Below are 21,848 nucleotides of genomic sequence, written 5' to 3'. Positions count from 1 at the left end.
GCCTACAAAACTACTCAAATTACAGGTGGAAGTAAATCTTCGTCCTCACCAGCAGAGTCAGCTCACCTTCGTATCTGGAGAATGAGATTATTCTCATTTTGCTTTCCATATTACAGCAAAGCTTAAGGACAAAACGTGTTGACTACCACAGAGCAGACAGCATTTCTACAGCTGCCCCGGGTTAGTTCTCTGGTAGGTAGTGCCTTGTTAAAAAAGCCAAGGAGGTGGGAAAACACCAAAAAAAACAAAACCAGATGCTGAGACAATTGGTTCTGAAAAACACTAACGTCACTTTTTCTGGTTAAAACCACACCAAACCTAATAAGTATGGGAGGAGGGAAAATATAAACATAAGCTAGGACAATAAAATGATAAAAATGGTAACAAAGCCCAAAATATTTTTGAAGTCAATTTTTTTCTTTCATATTAAAATATTACCTCATGTGGACCTTATGCAAACAACAGCATCAATTTTAAGGAGAAACTTAGAACATTTGGCAGAACATTAACAGAATATTGTTCGTTTTCCACCAATCAAGTGATAAAGCAGCCTCAAATATATGTACTTGTATATACGTATCAGCAACTTTAAAAGGCAGTTTCATTCACTGTGTAATGTCTATGTAATTCACTAGCACAGTGAACTCTGTACAAATGAATTCTGCTCTTTTCAAGAAAAAAATGATAGACCCGTGGTTTTACAGCTGTCTAAATTTTACACTATATTTCTCTGAAATAGTAAAGTAGCTAATTCAACCCCCGCAGCCTAACTAAGGGCTCACAGTACAGTGGTTTCCGAAAACAGAACCAAAACGCGGGCGGTCTCTCACCAGCAGTGACGAGGTAAGCATCGGGGACCGCGATGTCGCAGACGTAGGGCTGCCTGGTGGTGCTGGCGGCAGAGGTCAGGACCGTGGCTCTGGGCCGAGCGGTGGTGGCGGGCAGAGGAGGGGAGGAGAAGGTGCCGGGGCTGCTGCCCGCAGCAGGCGTGCCGCGGCTGCTCGGGGTGCTAGCGGCAGCGGTTTTGGGGACAGTGCCAGGAGCAGCCGTTGTGTTGGTACTGCCAGTTCCCACTGGAACATCATACCCCGTGGCAGGGCGAGAAGTCGGAGGAAATGGTGTGGGAACGAGCGATGTGATCACAGACGGAGATTGTGTAGGAGAGGGAGCGACGCTGCTGGCATCGACACGCGGCATCAGGCTGTCAGGGCCTGCAGTCACAAGTGCTGTGGGGTGGGCGCTGCCCTCGCTGTGGGATGTTAAAAGCAGCGTGGCGTTAATTGTAGCACCAGTATCCTCATCAGAAGCCAGAACGGTTGAGAGCAGAGATGAAGACACGTTTAAGACAGGAGTTGTTGGAAAGGGAGTAAACAGAGAGATCAGACTCTTCTCGTCGAGCAGGACGCTGCTGGTAACAGGCTCGGTGTCGGAAGCAGGCAGCACCAGGGTGGGAACCACAGGCTGGAAGGAGGAGGGCGAAGGCTCTAACTGAGAGGTAGCTCCTGTAACAGCTGAGGTAATCACAACTTCGGATCCCGCTACCAATACTGATGGTGCTTCCAGAAACACAGATGAGTCAGAATGCAAACCTGATGATGGCATTATTTCAGGAACGTGTGGACCTGGAGTAGAGGATGCATTTGAGTAGAAGTATGGTGCTTGTCCGAGAGAGAACAGAGAAACCTCAATGCTACTGGTAGAGCTGACAGCAGTAGCTAAGTCCCAGCTGGAAACAACCTCATAAAGTACTGATGTCCCAGTCAACAAGGTCTGAGGTAAGAGTGTTGATAAACCACTCTGCACGACAGAGTACGAGTGTAGCATGGCTGACGACAAAAACGAGTAGCTAGGTTCAATCAGAAATGGTGTTGATAAAAGATTGGACGAAAAATCTGAAACTGTTAAAGATGGTTCTTCCCTTGTAGATGTCTTGTCAAGCAAAAATCCTGATTCTGATGGCCTAAGTTCTGATGAGTCCAGAAAAGTTGTGTGACTGACTGCAGAAGACACTACCGGCTCACTCGGGGCGACCGCAGTTTCAGACAGAACAGGGGTGGCAGCAGGATGTTCTGCACCAGTGCTTGGTGGCGGTGAAACAGTTTCCATAGCAGAGGGGGAAAACTGGGCAGCAGAGATGTCTAGTGACATCTCTCCAGGGAGATGATGGTAGGAAGGAGAACTCATAGGTATTCTGTCGTCAATGGCAACGCCCACAGTGCTTGATAAAAACACACTTGAATCAGGGATCTCTGCAAATCTTGAAGAAAATGAAACAACTGGTCTTGATGGAAAAGAAGTATCAAAAATCTCAGGTGTAGGCTCATCAAACTCATACTGATCGGTAATTACAGTTGTAAATGGAGTTACTCCTTGTACTTCAGAGGCTTGGACTGACATGGTTTCGATGTAATCACCTGAGCCCACATCGTGTTCTGGAGCGAAGCCTGCCTCTGGCAGAAGTGAAACCGAGTCACAGTATAAACAAGAACTGTATGATCTCGTGAAAGGCACTGGGCTTATGAGCTCACTAACAAGCTCAGGTTGACTTGGTATTTCTGAACCAGCAGGCAAATTTGGTGCTGTACTGGAGAAGTGGTGTGTAAACAAGCTGGCATTAAGAACCGTACCAGCGTCAGCAGAAACGACAGCTGAGTGACCAGGGAAAGGTGCAAGTGGAAGACTGATTGCAAACAAACTGGGCTCAGCACTGGCTGCTGCAGCAGCAGGTGTGGCCCAGGGACTGCTTGGAGCAGGGTAGGTCCTTACACCGAGCACTGCTGTTGCCCGGCTACTGACATCAGTGTAATTGTCACCATTTGGGTCTATACTTTGTGCTGTAGCATCTGCTGCAACATGGCTATCTCTGTCCAGCAACTGGAGATGGACAGGTGGTTCTTGTGAAGTTGCCTCAGAAAGCAGAGATGTTAAACTTCTGTTTACGTTTTCCCACACCTCACCCACCTCCTCTAAAGGAATGGGAGTGAAATAAACATCTGTATTTGGAGGGTGCAACAGCAAGTCTCTGCTTGAACTTACAATTTCACTATCTGGTACAAAAGGCTTCAATTCTGTGAGAGTGTTACTGTGACTAGGGACAGCACTTAGCGGAGTCTTTTGCTGTGCTGTTTTCAAGATTTCGTATGGTATAAAAAAGACAGATAATGAAGGTGTTAGCAACAGAGTTTCTAATGCTTCTCTTGGTGGCTCTACTGTATTAGACTGATGATCTGGTAAAACTGCAGAAGACTTCAGTGGAGGAGTCCACTGTGCCTTTGGAAATGAGCTAATAAATTCATCGTCACTTAAGAATGCCTCATTGCTTGTTACGGAGACATCTAACAATGGCATACTTCTCCATTCTGAAATCCTGATCGTTTCTTCTTGGTTAAATGAAGTCACATCAAGGGGAGTGGTAACTGATGATGAAACTGTTTGAAGGAAATTACTTTCTTGGGACTCCAAAGTACTTTTTGCTAAGGCCATTTGTGTCCTGCTGCCTGATATGCTTTGGTGCACCTTTGAGGCCATTGAGAAAAAGGAAAAATTTCGCTGCTCCATGGATATCTCATCTAAATAAGGAGGGAAAGAGAGAAAAAAGAAAAAAAACCACCAGATTAGCACAAGTATTGATACTGGAATGAGCAAATCTCTGCTACGCAGAATTCAAGGATCAAGTCAGCACAAGAAATAAGTTCCACTGTGAAACCCTGTTCCCTGGAACTGACCAGGACCACAAGAGCTCCTCTCACTCTGCACCTACTTGTCCCTTGACAGCAGCACCACAGAAAGCCCACAGAAGGACGGAGAGCAGCTCCCTCTTACCTACACAAGGCTATAGTGTGCATCAGCTCACAGGCTCCCAAAGTAAACAAACCAGAAAGGGTAACAGGGTACAACGCAGAGAAAGACTCTCTGTATCTTTAGGGACCTAGTTTAGGTCTTCTGCTTTCCGTTAGCATCACTTCATTTCCTCCAGTTTTATTATTTCTTATTATTAGGCTCACTGGCAGATCTGTTCTGTTTCAATAACCAGCTCCTGTCAATATCAGAAATGAACGGCACGTGCTATTTACGGGATGAAGAAGTGGGTTCCTTTTATGTAAGGCAAGTGTGGACCTGATATCTACTGCAAGTATCTGGTGAGATGAAACATGTCCAGTAGTTAGGTTTACATTGCCTGCCATTCTTTTCACTTCTCGCCTTTAGCAGCCAGCAGTAAATTCCTTTGTTATGCAGCTGCCATCTTCATCTGCATCCTGCTGTAGGAGAACTTTATTTACAGGCCACCTGTAACAGAACTTTCACTGCTCAGACTTGCAGGACTTAAGTAGTAATAGCTGAGTTCAAGCACAAAGGAGAAAAAGCTATGAATTTACCAGATATTTTAGGAAGATTCTTGCAAAAATCATGTATCAATACTATTTGCACAACTTGACTGTAATTCCTCCTCACACAAAAGCATCCTTGTATTACTGAGATCTGCATACAGGCTTTTCCAACCATGGACGTGTTTTGCAAAGGAAAGGCTTATTACTGCCTGAGTACTTTAGTGAAATGCCTAGATATGACTGATAGCCTTCAGAGCTGAACGTTAAGGGAAATCACAGAAAACTTCTCACAGACATTTTTCTAGGGTACACACAAAGGCTTCATTCTTAGATTAGCTATCCCCGCCGATCATCCCATTTCCCTAGCATTACTGTTCTCATTCTGGAGCATCTATGCAGTGCTACTGGAGCCTACTGACAATGTGCACTGAAAAGGCTGGCGGGGGTAGGAATCCCACCCAATTAATTCACCAGGGAACAGTTTAAAATAAAACCCAGCAGACGCAGTTCTAAGTGCCTGACGGTGATATGGCATGCTACTCAATGTAGCTACATTAGCAAGCTCTTAGAGGATGCCTTGAACTCCGTAACTCCTGGCAGATCTTTGCAGGAGTAGTTCACCTATCTGTTACACACAGTTGCCAATGTAACAGCGCTTTGCAAAAGTGATAAACTGCTGTCATCATCCCTTCCACTCTGGTCTATTTGCTAAATTCCCTGACAATTTTTCAAGTGCTGAAATACTGACCTGGTAAGCTTTGAATTTCCTGATCTGGAAAGCACAATTATAAAAATTAATGCACAGAACTAATACCACTAATCACTGCTAATCAAAGATGAGCTATGCGATAATATACTTTATTTTACAGATCCCATGCACAATATTTTGCAGCATAAAAGATATTTTGCAGCATAAAAGACTCTCTCAGGTAGTCCCAATCCATTTTTAACTCCTGAAATTCACTGGAGGCACTGTTAGATTTATGATCTTTGTGGTGTGATGATAAAATATGCTGCCTTAAAATGCTCAAGGGGGAGGAAAAGGGGGAGGAAAAGGGGGAGGTCAACTGCTGGAACACAGACAGTGCAGCCACCCTGTAACAATGGCTTTTGCAAGCAGTTACCAAGTTACCATGAGCGACAGAAATTGCAGCTCCCATCAAGCACAGGACTGAAGCACGGACCCTGAACAGGTGTTCATGATGCCAGTCCTGCTTGCTGACAGAAAGTTGTTCTACATTTTCTCCTCGTTAAAGCCTTCCCTAACCTCACTCCTTCCTTTGACTCAGGCTTCCAGCCTTTAGTTTTTCCTTTGTGACATTTTGAGTAAGCAGGGAGTTACTAAAGGAAAAGAATTACAAGACCATGAAACACACTGTCAGAATGAATCAATTCTCTCCCAGTATGCATGCAGTGCGTAAAGGCACACCACAAATCCTTTTAGCTGGCTCTGTAAAACACTGCCCATTTTTGTCACACTTTGGACACCTAGCGTTTGCTTAAATGAATTCTGAATTATAGACAAACACACTGATAAAGTTCTCATTGCTCATCGTGGCTTCATGCTGCAATTCCCAGCATCAATTCCACAAGAGTTGTGTCATCTTCAATGCAGTAAGCACAGTAAATGTGGAATCACTACACAAGACAGTTAATGTGGCTGGCAAAGATGTCCACTTTCTGATTAGTAAGTGCACTTGTGATCACATATCTGCACAAATCCTTGACCCAAAGCTAGAGGTGATGATATATAAGTTGATTCTAACGACAAAACAATTGCACTGCCTATACATGCCCATGCTATGCATCTTCATCTTTCTTCATGCATAGAGAACTCCCATTGTCATTATTCAGATTGACAGAGGGATCATCACAAGGCAAAATCCTGCCAGAAGCGACCACACGTCACAAAGACGTTCTGTAGCGTTAGTTGCACTGCTATTACAATCCAACTGACATGCATAAGGCAAAGGCCATTTTGACTTCTGTCTTTACAATTAGATTTTTGTTGAGAATCTGTCAATATATGTTTTCCTTGAAAGAATAATATGTAGGAAAAAAATGCAGATTTATTCATTTAAGGAAAACAGTAAAACACTACTCCCAAAACACACTAGGTCTTAGAAACTTTGCAAGCAACAAGACCAGGTAAGAGCACTGATTGCTTGAGATGAGCGGAGCGCGAGAAGCTCACTTGTGCACATAGGATTTTGAAACAAAAACTCGCTGGCAAGTTTGCAAGCCAACGTACCACATTATTTGCTTTGCCTGGCTTGTTAGAAGCGGGGAGTATTAATGACACGCCACTAATAATACAAATTATTGTTTTCTGCCGTCTCCAGAAGAACAGCGTACTACTTGAATGCCGCTCGTCAGCACCGCGCACGCCGCTCACGGAGAGCAGATGGGGCGCGCAGCAGATGTGCCAGGGAGCAGCCAGACAGCGCACAAAGAGCAGCAGCGAAGCGCGCTGAAGGAGGTGAAGGCGTGCTGCATGGCAATCACATCCTCTTCGCTGCAAAGCAGCTGATCTGGCTACGCCACGGGACAAAGAAGCAGACAGGCTGCACATGTTGTGGTGCGTTTTAATGCCGCGGCTGCACAAAGCTATTGATTAGTAGCAACGCCGACTTGTTTGCTTGCGCAGCTGTTGTTGTGGGGTGACAGATTCACCATCCAGCAACTGCACTGCCACTGAGCGAGGCAACGGTGACAGGGTGACAAGCAGGCAAGCCACACTCCACAAAGCTGATAACACTATGGCAAAGAGGAAGAAAGGAGAACACTTGTGGAAGTGGCCACACGAGCCACAGATGGCACCAGGACAATGCCTCAGTTCAGACAAAGAAATTCAGGCACCAGAAGGAGTGATAGCAAAAGCAGCATGCTAATGTGCGTGGGGTGGTGAACTCTGCAGCTTCTGCTGCCCACAAAAACAGGTGAGAGTTTAAACACAATTCATAAGCACTGAAACCTGTCACTGAACTCAACGAGCCCGAAAGCTGCATGCTACGCACAGTAACATCAGCTGAGACTCGTGAATTTGCAAATGCCATAATACCAGCACAGCAATTCCCCATGACTGTAGCAAAGGACTGGTGCAGTCCGTAGACTTCTTTGGTGACAAGCTACACCACCTGAGATTGCCAGAAAACCATGTGCGAGTATCACCCAGGAACTAGGCTAGTTATTTTTCCAGGAAGCAATTAGAGAAACACGGTTTTTATTCACTCTGCAGTTGCAGTTCTGCAGAGTAATATTGCTTCTATACCCTACAATAAAGTAAAAAAAGATGTTCTGCATTTGCATATATATAAAAATATATAAATACATGTAAATATATATTTATACACACACCCTTATAAATACAAGACCAAGATGTAATCACATCTCTGCCACTGATTTCTCATGCAACTTCAAGAAAGTCACATCACTTTTCTGCACTCTCCTAGTAAAATGTGGTAGTTGTACACTATCACAACTACCGCCACCGATTAAAAGTAGGTAGTGTCCAGTCTTACAAAACTGTTAAATTATAGATGATAGACGCAGACATCAAAAAAATGAATACACAGTAGTCTTTACTTGTAATAAAATTAAGATTTGTGAACAGAAAAAATAGCTCCGTTATGCTGACAAACTATGTAATGGCTAGGTAAAGTCTGAAAATACTAGAAAGTGCCAGAAAAGTAGTTCAAAATATAAATCACTTTAAGAAAATGATCTTCTGCATATAAACACAGTGATCTACATCATTATATTTTAGTGTCTTTATTTTTAAGCAAGGAGAAAAGCTGTTCTTTTACTGCTACCCGTTGTTTAGGCAGAGGTGTTTTAGGTAGACCAGCAACCAAAGCTACAGATGTTCCAAGTATGATGAAGAAATTCCTATTAACTGACTAGGTAACAGTGGTTTCCGAATTATTAAAATTTAAGCTATTAACTCACTAGTAATTTTCATCACATGAAATGGCTCCCTGACTATGTGGTAGAATAGCATGTCATATTTCAAAGACAGTTTCAACAATTTTTTTTTGCCATCCACCACTATTCATCTTTTTGTTTGAGAACCGGAAAATAAGAAATTGAAATAACAGAATGTAGTGTGGGACGAGACCACCCAAGGGTAAAGAGAACGATAGGCACAAATATATCTGAAAAAATCATAAACTGTTCCTCATATGGCTTAACACTTAATAACTTTCTGACTTATTTAACAGCATTTATTTCGGCTTCAGTCAAAAAAAAAAAAAAGCCTTGTATGTATTAGGTCATTGCAAAAAATACCCACAGCTCTCTTGTGTAAGCCTCTGACTAATTTCTTAGGTGTCTGGCTTGTAGGAAAATACCAGTCACAGAGCATTTGCAGCTGAAAAGCCATCTCATTTCTTCTCTGGGAGGCATTCAGCAGGGATTGAACAATCACAGTAATTACCCCAGCACACAAAAGCCGGGGAGAGGACGGGGCTGGGAGCCCAGTTCCGCGGTGGGGCTCTCAGCAGCTTTTGGAAGATGCTGCTCCTGGACCATGTGCTGCACGTGTGCAATGCTCCCTCCGGATAACGCAACTGGGAAGCACAAGGGACAAACAGCATGTGGAGGCCTAACAGCCATTACACAGAGATCTCAGAGATGTTCATTTTCATACTGTGGAAGATCCAGAGCATCTCTCATTGTTTAACACGTGTGCTTGCAAATTTTAAGTTGCTTTTACTACCTGAAAGACTTAAAAGATAGAAAGTAAAGAAATAAAATATTTAAGTCACAGCAGTCTTGCACGCTGCAATAAGGCGGAAAGAAAAATCCACCACAAATGGAAAAGGCTGCATTAAGAGAAAAATGATACCGTTACTAGGAAGCCCACAAAGCAGGCACCTACTTACATGCTCACTCACTTTTGCACACCAGGTTTCAATACATAGCCAAAAAAGAAGAGGAACATCTTGAAGTTGTTCTTCATCCACATGCAAACAGATGTGGCTCAGCTGCTACCCAGGTGCAGGTTTACAAGAAGTTCCCCCTCCTGCACAGCAAACGAACATAAGTTCCCATCCCTACACAAAGAGAAAAGATGCACCAAAGCACAAAGGGAAGTGGCAAAGACAAACGCTTGCTTGCCAGCAGAGTTTGATGAAGACTTTGTAAAAGAAGAGGGTTAGTAGAAGGTGGTCTAACTGCATTTCATACCCCTCTGAGTCAAAAAACACATCAAGGCACTCCTCATCAAGTATTACATTAAAAAACAGACTGCAGTACAAAATGAATGCATCAATGAACCTCTATCAGTCACTTTATCTTCCCTACCCAACATTAAAAGAAAATTCCTTTGCCGTGCTTTTGCTGATAGCCATCACCCTAAAGAGCAATAGGCAGACTGGGATCCCAATTTTCACCGAACAGCTTATCAGAAAATTTACAGTCTGTTCTGATCCAGGAATCTTCCAAACATATCCACTGTTGAGGCAGAAGAGGACCCTTTAGTAGTTTACAGTAACTGGTAGATCAAAATAATAATAATAATAAAAAATTCATAATCTAATACCACTGTAACACATTGTTTCGCACAGAAGAGGAAAAACCTTGCGACTCAAGGGAAGTTTTTCACAAAGCAAAAGATAGCAACACACCAGCAGACCATGAGCTAGGGACAGGAGAGCGCACAGACGAGGGACAGAGCAAACACCCCCACCCCACCCCACACACACAAAAACACAGCAAGAACCACCCCCCAAACAGTCTGACTGCCTTTGAAAAAACTCTGCCTGGTAACAAGTGGGCTGGGAACAAAACCTGTTTACAGAACAGCTTTTTGCGACTACAAGATATGTGCAACCCCAAACATACAAGAAACCCTCGCTCATGGAACCGCATAAAGCTTTCAGAGCATCAAGATGCCTCGAGTTGAGGGTCACTCCCTCACACTGACGGTGAGAAAACAAATCTAGCCATATCGATTCAAACATTTTGGGGGAAGAAAAATAGGAGAGATGATGTCAAACACAGAAGCCTCCTGTGACTACGATGCATTCCTACAGACCAGCACCCACAAGAGGGGAACACAACAGCTTCGTGCAGAGCTCCGTGCTCTAACGCAGCCGGCCAGCCGTGCACGCACACAAAGCTGCAAATCAAATCACAGCCGAAAGCCTAGCTGGTGCTGGGAGCATTCACACTTTTCTGGCATTCAGTTGTATGTGACATCATCATGTGGGAAGCCATATGTCAGGGATAAAGTACACACAAACTTGAATTGGCTTTGCAAACGTTAATTCTAAGAAAAACACTCGCCAGATTTGCTCACCATGGTCATTCTTTTATTTTTTTATTTTTAAAAAAAGTAAAAGCTTTCTTCCTCTACTCTTCCCCCATTCCACTTAAAAATATATATTTTTTTATTTTTAATTCGCTGACTTTCTGCAAAGTAAGTTGATTTCTCATCTCTGAAGAGCCTGTGTCAGCTTTTACACAACTAAACAACTACTGAAAAGCTTTGTTTAGGCTAAAAACTGCAGTGCCCCCCCAAAATGCAGATACTGGAAGCTTTTGAAAAGACCGATTAAATTTATATTAGCCTCTCTTTTTACAGATGACACCTATCACTGAGCATTTTTTTGCACCCAATGCATACAAATGCTTTTAGGAAAAGCTGTCCTTAAAACAAAGTAATTTTTATTTCTTCAATTGTGTGACCACTATAAAAATCCCTAAAAGAAATAAAACAGAGAGCCTGAAGTCGAGCACAACTTTTTAATTAAAACAGAGCCTGTGCTGTATTGTTAGTAACCCAGTTATCCACAGGGACTCTCTTCATTGACATATATTCTTAACTGGGCCGTGCTGACAAAGGAAATGTATACTCTTGACTGCGCTTTAAGTTGTTCAGGTCAGCAGGGTCATTGCTTGTGCACCGTGTTGCTGCTCCAGAATTGTATTAGTCAACAACCCAACCTGCAATACCTAAAATCACTTCCTTTCACAGGCTAATTCAGAAGAAGGATGTGATATGAAGGATGATGAAAAAGCTGAAAAGATACGATTTTCAACCAACATCACTCTGTATTGAATTCAAAACTACAAACACCATTGCTCCTGGCCGAGATCATGGCAATACATCTGTAGATGCTCCATTTCGCAATCAGTTGTATATGCATAAGTAAATAATACTGGTAAGCTCTTCCACAGTCAGATATGAAGGCATTTAGTAGCTGTACTCAGCATTTGACAGTATGCAAATCAGGTTACACAAGAAAGAATCCTGTCAAGGCACTTCACAGAAAAAAGAGATGATAAAAAGCTGGGAGAGAGCAAAACAGTCCCAGTTACCAAGAAGCCTTTGGGGCTGAAAATAAGTGCTCACTGTGAGCTGTAAACATGGAAAGAAAAGGGATGTGCAAATAGATGGAGCAGAAATGTGAGAAGTAGTCACTTTAAGCACAGGTTTGAAGTAAGTTTATTTAAGATTTTTCTCCATAGCCTGCAAGGGTTAATGGACCTGAGACCACTTGGAAAATGAGAAGCCGCCTCCTCCTCCTCCCCCCCTCCCCCCCCCCAAAAAAAAAGCCAAAAAACTCAACCCTATAAATACATAGGAAGTTTATGTGTTCACTGCACAGTATCAAAGGTCAAACGTTTGCTATAGTTCATACCCAAAGAACTTTCAAAAGTTACTTTCCTTGAAAAATCATTAGGGAAGAGGGAAAAGGTAATGAGTACTATTTCAAATAGAAAAAAATCAAACCACACGCTTTTCTGCTCCTTCCTAACAGGCTGTTAGGTTTATGTATTGAGTGTTCAATACTTTAAAGTCACTGCAGCTATCTTTGTTGGGAGATCCTGAAACCGCACTAGATTTAAGAATAATTATATCAAATAAGATGTTTACTTGTACAAATATCTCAAGATTTAGCAATTGACTCTGGTCTTTTTCTCCTTAGTAACATCCTCACAACATGACGAACTTCTTCCCTGAAAAGGTTGTTAGGCATTGGACTGGGCTGCCCCGGGAAGTGGTTGAGTCACCATCACCTGGAGGTCTTTAAAAGACATTTAGATGTAGAGCTCAGTGATATGGTTTAGTGGAGGACTTGTTAGTGTTAGGTCAGAGGTTGGACTCGGTGATCTGGGAGGTCTCTTCCAACCTAGATGATTCTATGATGACAAGAAACCACAGGCATTAACATGTTAGAGGAAAAACTTGCCCAAAGGTTTTTCTTCCATGCCCTTAACGCAATGCAAGAGGCCTAATCACTGCTCCCAGAGCATTCCCCTGGAAACTGTTTATCCAGAGCTACTGCAGTCCGTGCTGTCAGACCTGGGGCCAAGCTCACGACTGACACAAATCAGTTCAACTCTGTTGGCTCCAGCAAGGTTGCATCATCTTTTCCCAGCACTGAAGTTGATGCTCTGAGACCACAGGTTATCAGCCATACAGTACCAACCAAGATATTAAGGTGTGGGTCTTCTTAGCACTCTTGGTTGCTCAAGGTGCATGCGGTTCTTGGAACTTCACAGAATGAAGGTGTGAATGTTGAAATCCCCAGGTCCTGACTTCCATATCCTGCCTGGTGACAAGACCATCCTGTGATAAGAACTGGAGTTTGTGCAGGGCCCTAGAGACTTCATAGCCTCAGTCAACAAAAGAATGAATAAACTATGTATTAACAAAAGTAGCAAAATGCATCAGAAAAGGAAGGGAACTGCTGTTAGAAATAATGAATATAGAGATAACCCAGAAAAAGAATCTAAGGAGAGTAATCTTAATTGAATCACGTATAGCAGAACCAGAAAGATAATGAAATAATTGTAAAGTGCAGGGAAACGTATGGGAGTGGAAAGCATTACACAGCCCTGCTTTACAGAGCTGTCTGATCACAAAATTCTTGACAGGAACGATATTACTTCAGGAACATAATGTAAAACTTCCTAATTAGTTTACTGGGAAATACACTACAAAGACAAAAGTAAAAAAGGAAAATTAGAGAATTTCCTTTTAAAAACTTAACATACACAAGACGAATAAGAAATAGAAACAACTTGTCACAAAACAGGTCTATTTAGGCACCTTTCCCAAGCAAGACTGCCAGCAAAGAGTAAATGAAACAAAGAGAAACATTAAACATGTAAGAACAACCAAGCATTAAAGAAACTGAAAAGCCACAGTCCGGCCATGCTAGTCTAGGCAAAGACATTTTTGTTATAAGTGATATTTATTAGCAGCATGAAACAATATCTTCTCTTCCTGGAAGCAAGTGGGAGGAGAGGCCGTTGGCAAGGCATCATGCAAATGCAGCTAACAATAGCTAAGTCTGTCACTCTCATCAGAAATCATTCTACACTTTTCACTTTGGCTGCCATAAAGCATCCCCTTCTGACTAGGCTTTTCAAGACCCCGCTGCACACCACTATCAACACTATGGTAGCTTGGCTGCAAATTCTTGCATACGTGAATGATGACACTGGATAGACAGTTCTTCTACATCCTTGCTAGGAGCTTTCCTGGTCCTTAAGCTTCCTGTGTCATCCCTTTCTCCTGCCCTCCATAGTGTCTATTGTGAGAGGCTGCACAAGGCCTCCATCACTGCTCAGTAAAACTATGGACACAGGAGTCAGTGAGGAAGAATAAATTGTGACACATACTGATTAATCATGGACCTGTATGGACTACTCCATCTAATACAGGCAGCACTGTAAAAGTTACTCCCACTTAAAAACAAACAAACTAACAAAAAAACATGGCTAGGACTTGAAGTTGCTCTAGTGAACTGCAGGTTTAGTTAAAACCAAGCTGATGCCAGTGCATGTTGAAAAAAAAAAATAGAGAAACACAGGGTTGGGATGCATCCTGGCTGCAGAGTATCTGAGGAAAAAGTAGTAAAAAAAATAAGTCTAAGAACAGTGACATCTATGCATCATTAGAAGAATGCATGCTGCTCTTAATTCAGACTTGTGTTTGTTTCTGTATCATCTGATGTACATTTTCAGAGAACCTTGAAGTTTAACCTAGTGGAGTGCTGAGGGGCTCCTTCCTTACGGTGTACTCCACAGGACAGTACATAGTATTTTTGGAAGCTGGAAGAGCTTCCCATTACATTCTGAACTGAATTTAGGAACTGGGGTTCTGGTTTATGATGCCATGAACTGCTTTGACTTTTCTACTTGAAAAATATCATTGCATTGAAACTGGCCTCTGTAGTGTGTATGGGGCTGATCACAGCATTCTCCACAAGGTACCACATGTTTGGAAGCATCTCCCTTCCCTTTCTGAAATAGTCCAAGGGGAAGGAGGTATTGAACTTACAGATGTAAGAAAGAAAGAGGCAGAACAATGGGTAAGCAAGAATTCACTTCTGTTGAGAATCATGACGTGAGTTCCAAGAATAAAACCACAGGCAAAGTTGATGCGTATTTTTTATTTGTATATAAAAGCAAATAAATAGATACAATTTTCCAAAATATAGAATAGACTGCTTTCTGATCAAATACATTACTCTGTTCTCCTCTACTGCACGCTTAATACAATTTAAAATAATTATAGAGTTCCTCAGTTGGTTTTCAAAAAAAAAGCTTATGCATTTCATGATGTTTCCAAATAACAGGAATTAAATGAAAATGATTGCATATGTAACCTATTCTAAATGTGTTAAAATACCCAGTTTTGTTTCAGATAGAACCAGCCGTGCAGCCCCCAAGGTCAGTGCAGCAGGAGGGCAGGAGGTGCTCCAGGCACAGAGCAGAAGTTCCCCTGCGGCCTGTGCAGAGGCCCCTGGTGGAGCAGGCTGTCCCCCTGCAGCCCATGGGTCCCACACGGAGCAGATCTCCACGCTGCAGCCCGTGGAGGAGCCCCCGGTGGAGCAGGTGGATGTGGCCTGGAGGAGGCTGCGGCCCATGGAGAGCCCCCGCAGGAGCAGGCCCCGGGCCGGAGCTGCAGCCCGTGGAGAGGAGCCCACGCAGGAGCAGGGGGTCTGGGGGGAGCTGCCGCCCGTGGGGGACCCATGCTGGGGCAGTTTGCTCCTGGGGGATGGATGGACCCCGTGGTACGGAGCCGTGTGGGAGCAGTGCTTGAAGAGCTGCTGCCTGTGGGCAGCCCCCACAGGGTCAGTTTGGGAAGGACGGCATCCCGTGGGAGGTGTTTTTAGTTTGCTTTTAGTTTCTCACTTCTCAAGTCTGCCGCTGATAGGCAATACATCAATCTCCCTGTCTCAACCCATGAGTCGCTCTTCCCTTGCATTTTCCCCTGTGCTTCTGAAGATGGGGAGTAAGAGCAGCACGGTGAAGCTGAGCTGCCTACTGGTGTGAAACCAAACCACCACAACTGTTCACAATAATTCCACCTGAAGTGAAACAGGTTCAAAAGAAAGGGGAAAGAAATACAGTAACCTACCAGATACTTGAAATGGAGCATTTACAATGTAGCTTGATATGCCCCTTACAGATCTGAAGAATTCACTCCTGGCTTCAGGAGAAGCAGCTACAAGACAGCACGTTAGGTACAACCAGACATGCTTAGAGCACACTGGGATTCTTCCCCTTTCTCAAGTGGAAGATCTGAATTAAAGATACTGGTTAACTGTTGATGCATTCTTTTCCTAATATCCTACATCCCAGGAAATAATGTTATTCATCATATCTTTATGCCCACACCTTTGAAACCAAGAAAGTAGTACTAAGATGAGATAGCCCAAAACAAAATCTTATAAGCAACTGCCTCAAAAATTGCAATTTAAAAAAAAGTTCTCAAGAAGAAACACTTTCCTATGGAAAAGAACTGCCCCAGTAAAAGATGATAAAGCTTGGCCTTTCACAGGTCATGCTACTTAAGTACCCCTGATCGAAAATGGACAGTGTTTCTGGATCAGGTCACAGCACAGATACTTTGCACTACATTGCCATGTATAACTAAATTAAAATAATTTTATTTATGCTAAAGGAAAAGCAGGTCAGTCTCACAAGTTACGAGCTGCAGTTTACCCTTTTTATTTGACTCCCCATGGCTTCAAACCCACCTCCAACCAACAGTTTCTTGGAAAGGGACTTGTAGCCTAATTATCTCTAACCACAATACTCCTACCCTACTAATACTCTCACCATCAACTGACCTAATATAGATAATGGCAGTAGGAACATATTTATTAAAGACCTAAGGCACCATTTCTCCATTCCTGGATAAAAAGCACTTCAGAAAGGTTTTTTTTTTCCCAAGTGAGTATACAAAATCATTTTGAAAATCAATGGAAATTTTTATTTTTTTTTAATTGGACCAGATGTAACTTAAAGAGATCTTTAAGAAGAGATGCTTTTAGCAAGACTGAGCTTGATTATCCTTTGCTTTCAACCTTATACAAGTTTTAACACATCTGTGAAGTGTTGTTATCCTGACCTGGTAAAGCCTGCACATGGTGCACAGGAAATAACTGCCTACAGAGAGAATTAGATCCATTAACGAATATTGGTGTCATCCAGGAAAGAGCATGGCACAAACAGAACCTGTTAGTTCAAAAGAAAAGAGCAAACACATTGGAAGCATGATAGCTTGAGAAGCTCTCTTTGCTCTCAAATGCACTACATTTAAAACCTGCTATTTGCAATGATCCGAGCCTTATCCAACCTTTCGAGCAAGATCTTTTCCATGCAGCCTTTTTTGGGCAGGACCAGCGTTGTGTGGCACCAAGCACAGCAATACAACGGAGCTTCAACCCTCCAGAGCAGCACTGTGCAAAGCACTTTGAGTGTTCCAAGACAGGGAGTGCTCCTGACCCAGCTGTCTGCACAAGGGTTCTCCAGAAAGAACAGAGTTTCTCTCACAAAGGGAAGGTACGTAATAAAATGTGTTAATTGTTTTTAAGTACATATGAAGGTATTGCAGAGAGGAATCATCTCCTTTCCACATCCACATTGGACAGCTCAGCAGTCCCAATATTAACAAGCTTAAAAAAAGCAAATAAACTGAATTCAGACATTAGAATGAGTTTTCCAAAGGTCAAGGCTGCTCTACATTGGAAAGGATTGCTCCAGATGGTTCAGGAGTCTCCATCACTGGAGGTCTGTAAGAAGAGTTTAAACAACCACATTAGAAATGATAATTATAACTGATCCTTTATTTGAAGCTTTGAGACTTCTTTCAGAACTATTTTCTCTGATCCAGGCTGTCCAGACACACTGCAGAGGGAAATCAATGTCACATGTATTCAGAAAAAAAAGGTTTCTGGGCTGAACCTCCTGGGCACAGATTCTCATACACAACAAAGCTGCTCTAAATAAACTGATAAGCTGTGTTTACGAATATCCAGATTTCCCAGCTACTCAAGAAAGGAAATTCTCCTGGATCTTCTAAATTATAATTGCTAGGTAATTGCTAGGTTATAGATAGTGAATTGCCACCATAAACCTAAGTTTGCCAAGGAGCATGCCAACCACAAATGTGCAAAAGGTATCCTGAGCAGTGAATGTAATTGGTGAATATATGGAATTCCATAACCCTAACAAGTAATTAGTTGCACATGGTTAACAGGCAAAGCGCATACTACTCTGAGAGGAACAGAGCAACATATTCTGCATTCAGCTCAACAGAAGCATACACAAACAACTTACCACCACCAAGGACCCAGCAGTAAAAGGGACCAATGTTCAGAAACAGTATGTGTATGACTGTCACCAGCTGCACACCCTCTGCGGAGAAAGTGTTATTTTCATAATCTCTAAACAACTACAGGACTCATTATAGAGGAACAACTTGTTTAGCTATGCCGTCGGGAGCCTTTCTCAAGTAAGGCAAGCCCTCAAATCCTTTATCTTCTAGCGTTGTCCACTCCATCCTCCAGAGGCCAGACAGTTCATTCAGTTCTTGATTACAAGTGAAGTACAATGAAGTCATGTTCTGAAAGACTCTGATGAACAGAGCAGTATTTCAATGCGTACACAAAACACAACCAACATTCAGCTCCCCCAAAACTGTTTTCACATCTTCCTACTAACATGAGAAAGAAGGAAGAAATTATAACCAGTTTCTTAGTTACAACCACAAACATTTTAAAAGCACTCAAACGCCTGTACAACTGCACAGTCAAAGAAGCAGTCCCCATCGCAGACACGTACTGCTTATACTTCATGGGGATATTTCACCCCTTCTTTCTCTACACAGCTGCTTCCCATAATAGCTACATCAAGGATAAAACCCAAGTTTATTTTGAGCTGCTCTGGACTCCCACAGCTAGCAAAGAAGTTTTTTCAGCAACCTTGGCTGAAGCTGTCCTTAGCTGCACTTCAGGACCTATTTGGGCCTCAAAAACTATACCCATTTGTATCGACTAGTGCTGCCTGCTAACTGAGATTAAGAGCAAAGTTGGACACCTCCTACTGATGTGGAACACTTTAAATTCCTATCACTGCTGACAAGAGTAGCGTGAGAGAAAACTGTGAGCATGTACTGCACGCTGAAATTTTCCCCCTAACTCACCCTCTGTGACACTTCCACCTGAAGAAGCTCTGATGAGAAATGGCTAAGGACAGTTACGCTTCGGTGATTTAGGGTCAAGCTCTGGTGTCTGCAGCAGCACAGGGCGCTTCAGCCTCATTTAGGAAGTCTGGAGGTTGCTCTTAATACAGAGGTAACACTAGAAGATAGACTACATGTACCTTGCTCTCAGGAGTTATTCTAACATTACTATCCTAGGATCAAAAAGGTGTTTGCCTCATCTACCGTATGTTGACGGCAGACAGGTAGAACGATCAAAATAGGAACTCTTGGTGATGCTTCTAGTTATAGTAGGTAAGAAATGTTTTACCTGTTTTGTGGCAGCATGTACAAGCCCCTAGGGAGACTGGGACTCCAGGCCCTGCAGTACCTGCTCCATGACATCCCACTTCACAGAAATTACACTAAGTGCTGATGGGAGGAGTAGCCTCAATCAATTTTCTAAACTAATTCTATTATTTTTAACTACTGGAACTGGACCCTGAAGATTTTTTTTCCTGTAGCTTCTTATTCACCATGCCCCCATCTCCTTTCCCTTTCCTGCAAAGTTAACTACCCAACAGCACTTCTACTTCAAAAGAAGTTAGATTTTACTTATTCACACACAGACGTACATTCATTCATTATTATTTTGGAAAAAGCTAAAAGCATACTGCCATGCAAGCTTTCTAAATAGTTGAGAGTAACACTGAGATCATTTCCAAAAGGATCCTCCGTTCTGATTCATCAGATCACTGAATCCTTTAATCTACAAGTAGTTTTTCTTATCTTTCCAAATTAATCACAAAGGTTTGAAACACTAAGCATCAAGTTCAGCTAAGACATGCAAGCAGTAGTGTTCCCATCCAAAAAAATTAAATTTAAAATACATAACCAGGTCTAATACGCATTTCAGTTACACCACAACCTGGTTAAAAAAACAACAGAAAAAAACTTACATAAAAGGGGCGTATTAGCACAAGCATTCACAAACCCAGAGTACAGTCATCTTCACAGACAGCTAATTCACCAAAGCACCCATTATAAGCTTCCTGGAAGCCCTCAAGGTCCATGCATCCCTGTAATTACCACTGTAATCTTCTTACATGTTCAAAAGTCTCCGTTAACACTGAGTCACCAAAAATAAATTTTGAAAAATCAGCTTCGCATATCTTGTGGCATTAAGTCTCAAAGGAATAACCACACTTTACACTAAAGGACCAGTTATCCTTTTAAGGAATAGGAGAAAAGTATCAAAACCCAATACACTACCTGCAGTGGGCAGTTCTAGTTTTAGCCCTTTGCACGCCCAGAGGCATGTAGTGTGCCTTTCTGCAAGCCAGGCCTCTGAAATCTCACTACACAAAACACCTTAAGATGAAAGCAAATGGAAGGCGTGTCATGTCATCAAAAACAGTTAAAGGACTGAAAAAAACAGGAGAGAACATCAAACAAGTATAAAATGATATAGATATTATCCATATACAGATCTAATATGAAGCTTAACAAAAGCAAGTGCCGGATTCTGCACCTGGGACGGGGCAGCCCTGGCTATACGTACAGACTGGGCGATGAGATGCTGGAGAGCAGCCCCGCTGAGGGGGATCTGGGGGTTGTGGTTGACAGCAAGCTGAGTATGAGCCAGCAGCGTGCCCTGGCAGCCAGGAGGGCCAACCGCACCCTGGGGTGCATCAAGCACGGCATTGCTAGTCGGTCGAGGGAAGTGATTGTCCCGCTCTGCTCTGCGCTGGTGCGGCCTCACCTCGAGTACTGTGTGCAGTTCTGGGCACCACAGTACAGAAAGGACATTAAACTGTTGGAGAGTGTCCAGAGGAGGGCGATGAAGATGGTGAAGGGCCTAGAGGGGAAGACGTATGAGGAGCGGCTGAGGTCACTGAGCCTGTTCAACCTGGAGAAGAGGAGGCTGAGGGGGGACCTCATCGCAGTCTACAACTTCCTCGCGAGGGGGAGTGGAGAGGCAGGTGACCTATTCTCCGTTATCACCAGTCACAGGACCCGCAGGAACGGTGTCAAGCTGAGGCAGGGGAAGTTTAGGCTGGACATCAGGAAGAGGTTCTTCACCGAGAGGGTGGTCGCACACTGGAACAGGCTCCCCAGGGAAGCAGTCACTGCACCAAGCCTGTCTGAATTTAGGAAGCGATTGGACTGTGCACTTAGTCGCATGGTCTAAACTTTTGGGCAGACCTGTGTGGTGCCAGGAGTTGGACTTGATCCTTATGGGTCCCTTCCAACTCAGAATACTGTATGATTCTAATATATAGATAGCGTGCATACATTGTGTCTGTTCTGGACGAGTTCTTAGGCTTCTCCTTCCCACACATCTCAACTATAAATCTAAGATATTTTCCCAGTTTCATAGCCTGATATCCAATTCTTATTTCAGTAAGATCTTCAGACTGCCTGCACACTACAGATTAAAATACAGGAAATCACAATCACGTTTATACCCCAACTCTGCTCTGATTTCGTGGAGACTGAAACCCTCACCTCCATCTCTCTTCTCCCTCCAATTCCCCAATTCTCTGGCGGCAACTGAAGTCAGGATAATATATTTGTGCTCCTGTGAGAATTGTAACATCCTGACCAACCTTTACGAACTCTGAGGGCCTTTGAACAAAGTAGGTGAAACGATCACCTTATGGAAAGTTGCAAGAAAGACTCCCAGAAATTATGATTATACCAGCATGCAAACAAAGTGTGCTGTTCCTCCTGTCTATAGAAGGTAGCAATGGAAAAAGGGCACTTAGCAGAAGATGAGCCTTAGCGCAATATCTGGGAGACATCACAGCAGCCTCCTCTGCAGCTCTGTTCCTACCAGCTGCCAACAACGCACAGTTCTGCACAGACTGTAACCTAAAAATCACCATTTTAAGCTTGATTTCCGAAGTGAGAAACGAATATGTTATTTTACTGTCTGTCCTCTCCAGTAATTTCTGGATGCATTGGCTAATTCCAAAAGTATACAACAGAAACTCAGAAATAATCAGATTCTCTCATATTTCATAAAAATATGCATCTGAGCTGAGGAAAGAAGTATCAATTAGTCATTG

At 43.0% G+C, this 21,848-nt stretch overlaps 1 protein-coding gene across 8 annotated transcripts in view; it reads right to left on the bottom strand.

Annotated features, from left to right (window-relative positions):
* Positions 1-21,848, bottom strand: part of KIAA1549 — a 144,378-nt gene that overhangs the window by 75,506 nt on the left and 47,024 nt on the right. For all 8 annotated transcript variants that reach the window (XR_014587458.1, XM_083846393.1, XM_083846387.1 and 5 more), the window contains exon 2: positions 831-3,569. Coding sequence is in view for 7 of the 8 variants with exons in the window: in XM_083846393.1 (XP_083702519.1) it covers positions 831-3,569 (2,739 nt within the window). In the remaining variant the exon portion in view is untranslated. The remainder of the gene's footprint in view (positions 1-830; positions 3,570-21,848) is intronic.

The sequence above is a fragment of the Anser anser genome (genome assembly GCF_964211835.1).
Source record: "Anser anser genome assembly, chromosome: 1".
NCBI classification, from domain to species: Eukaryota; Metazoa; Chordata; class Aves; order Anseriformes; family Anatidae; genus Anser; species Anser anser.
This window is presented reverse-complemented; position numbering and strand designations above follow the sequence as displayed.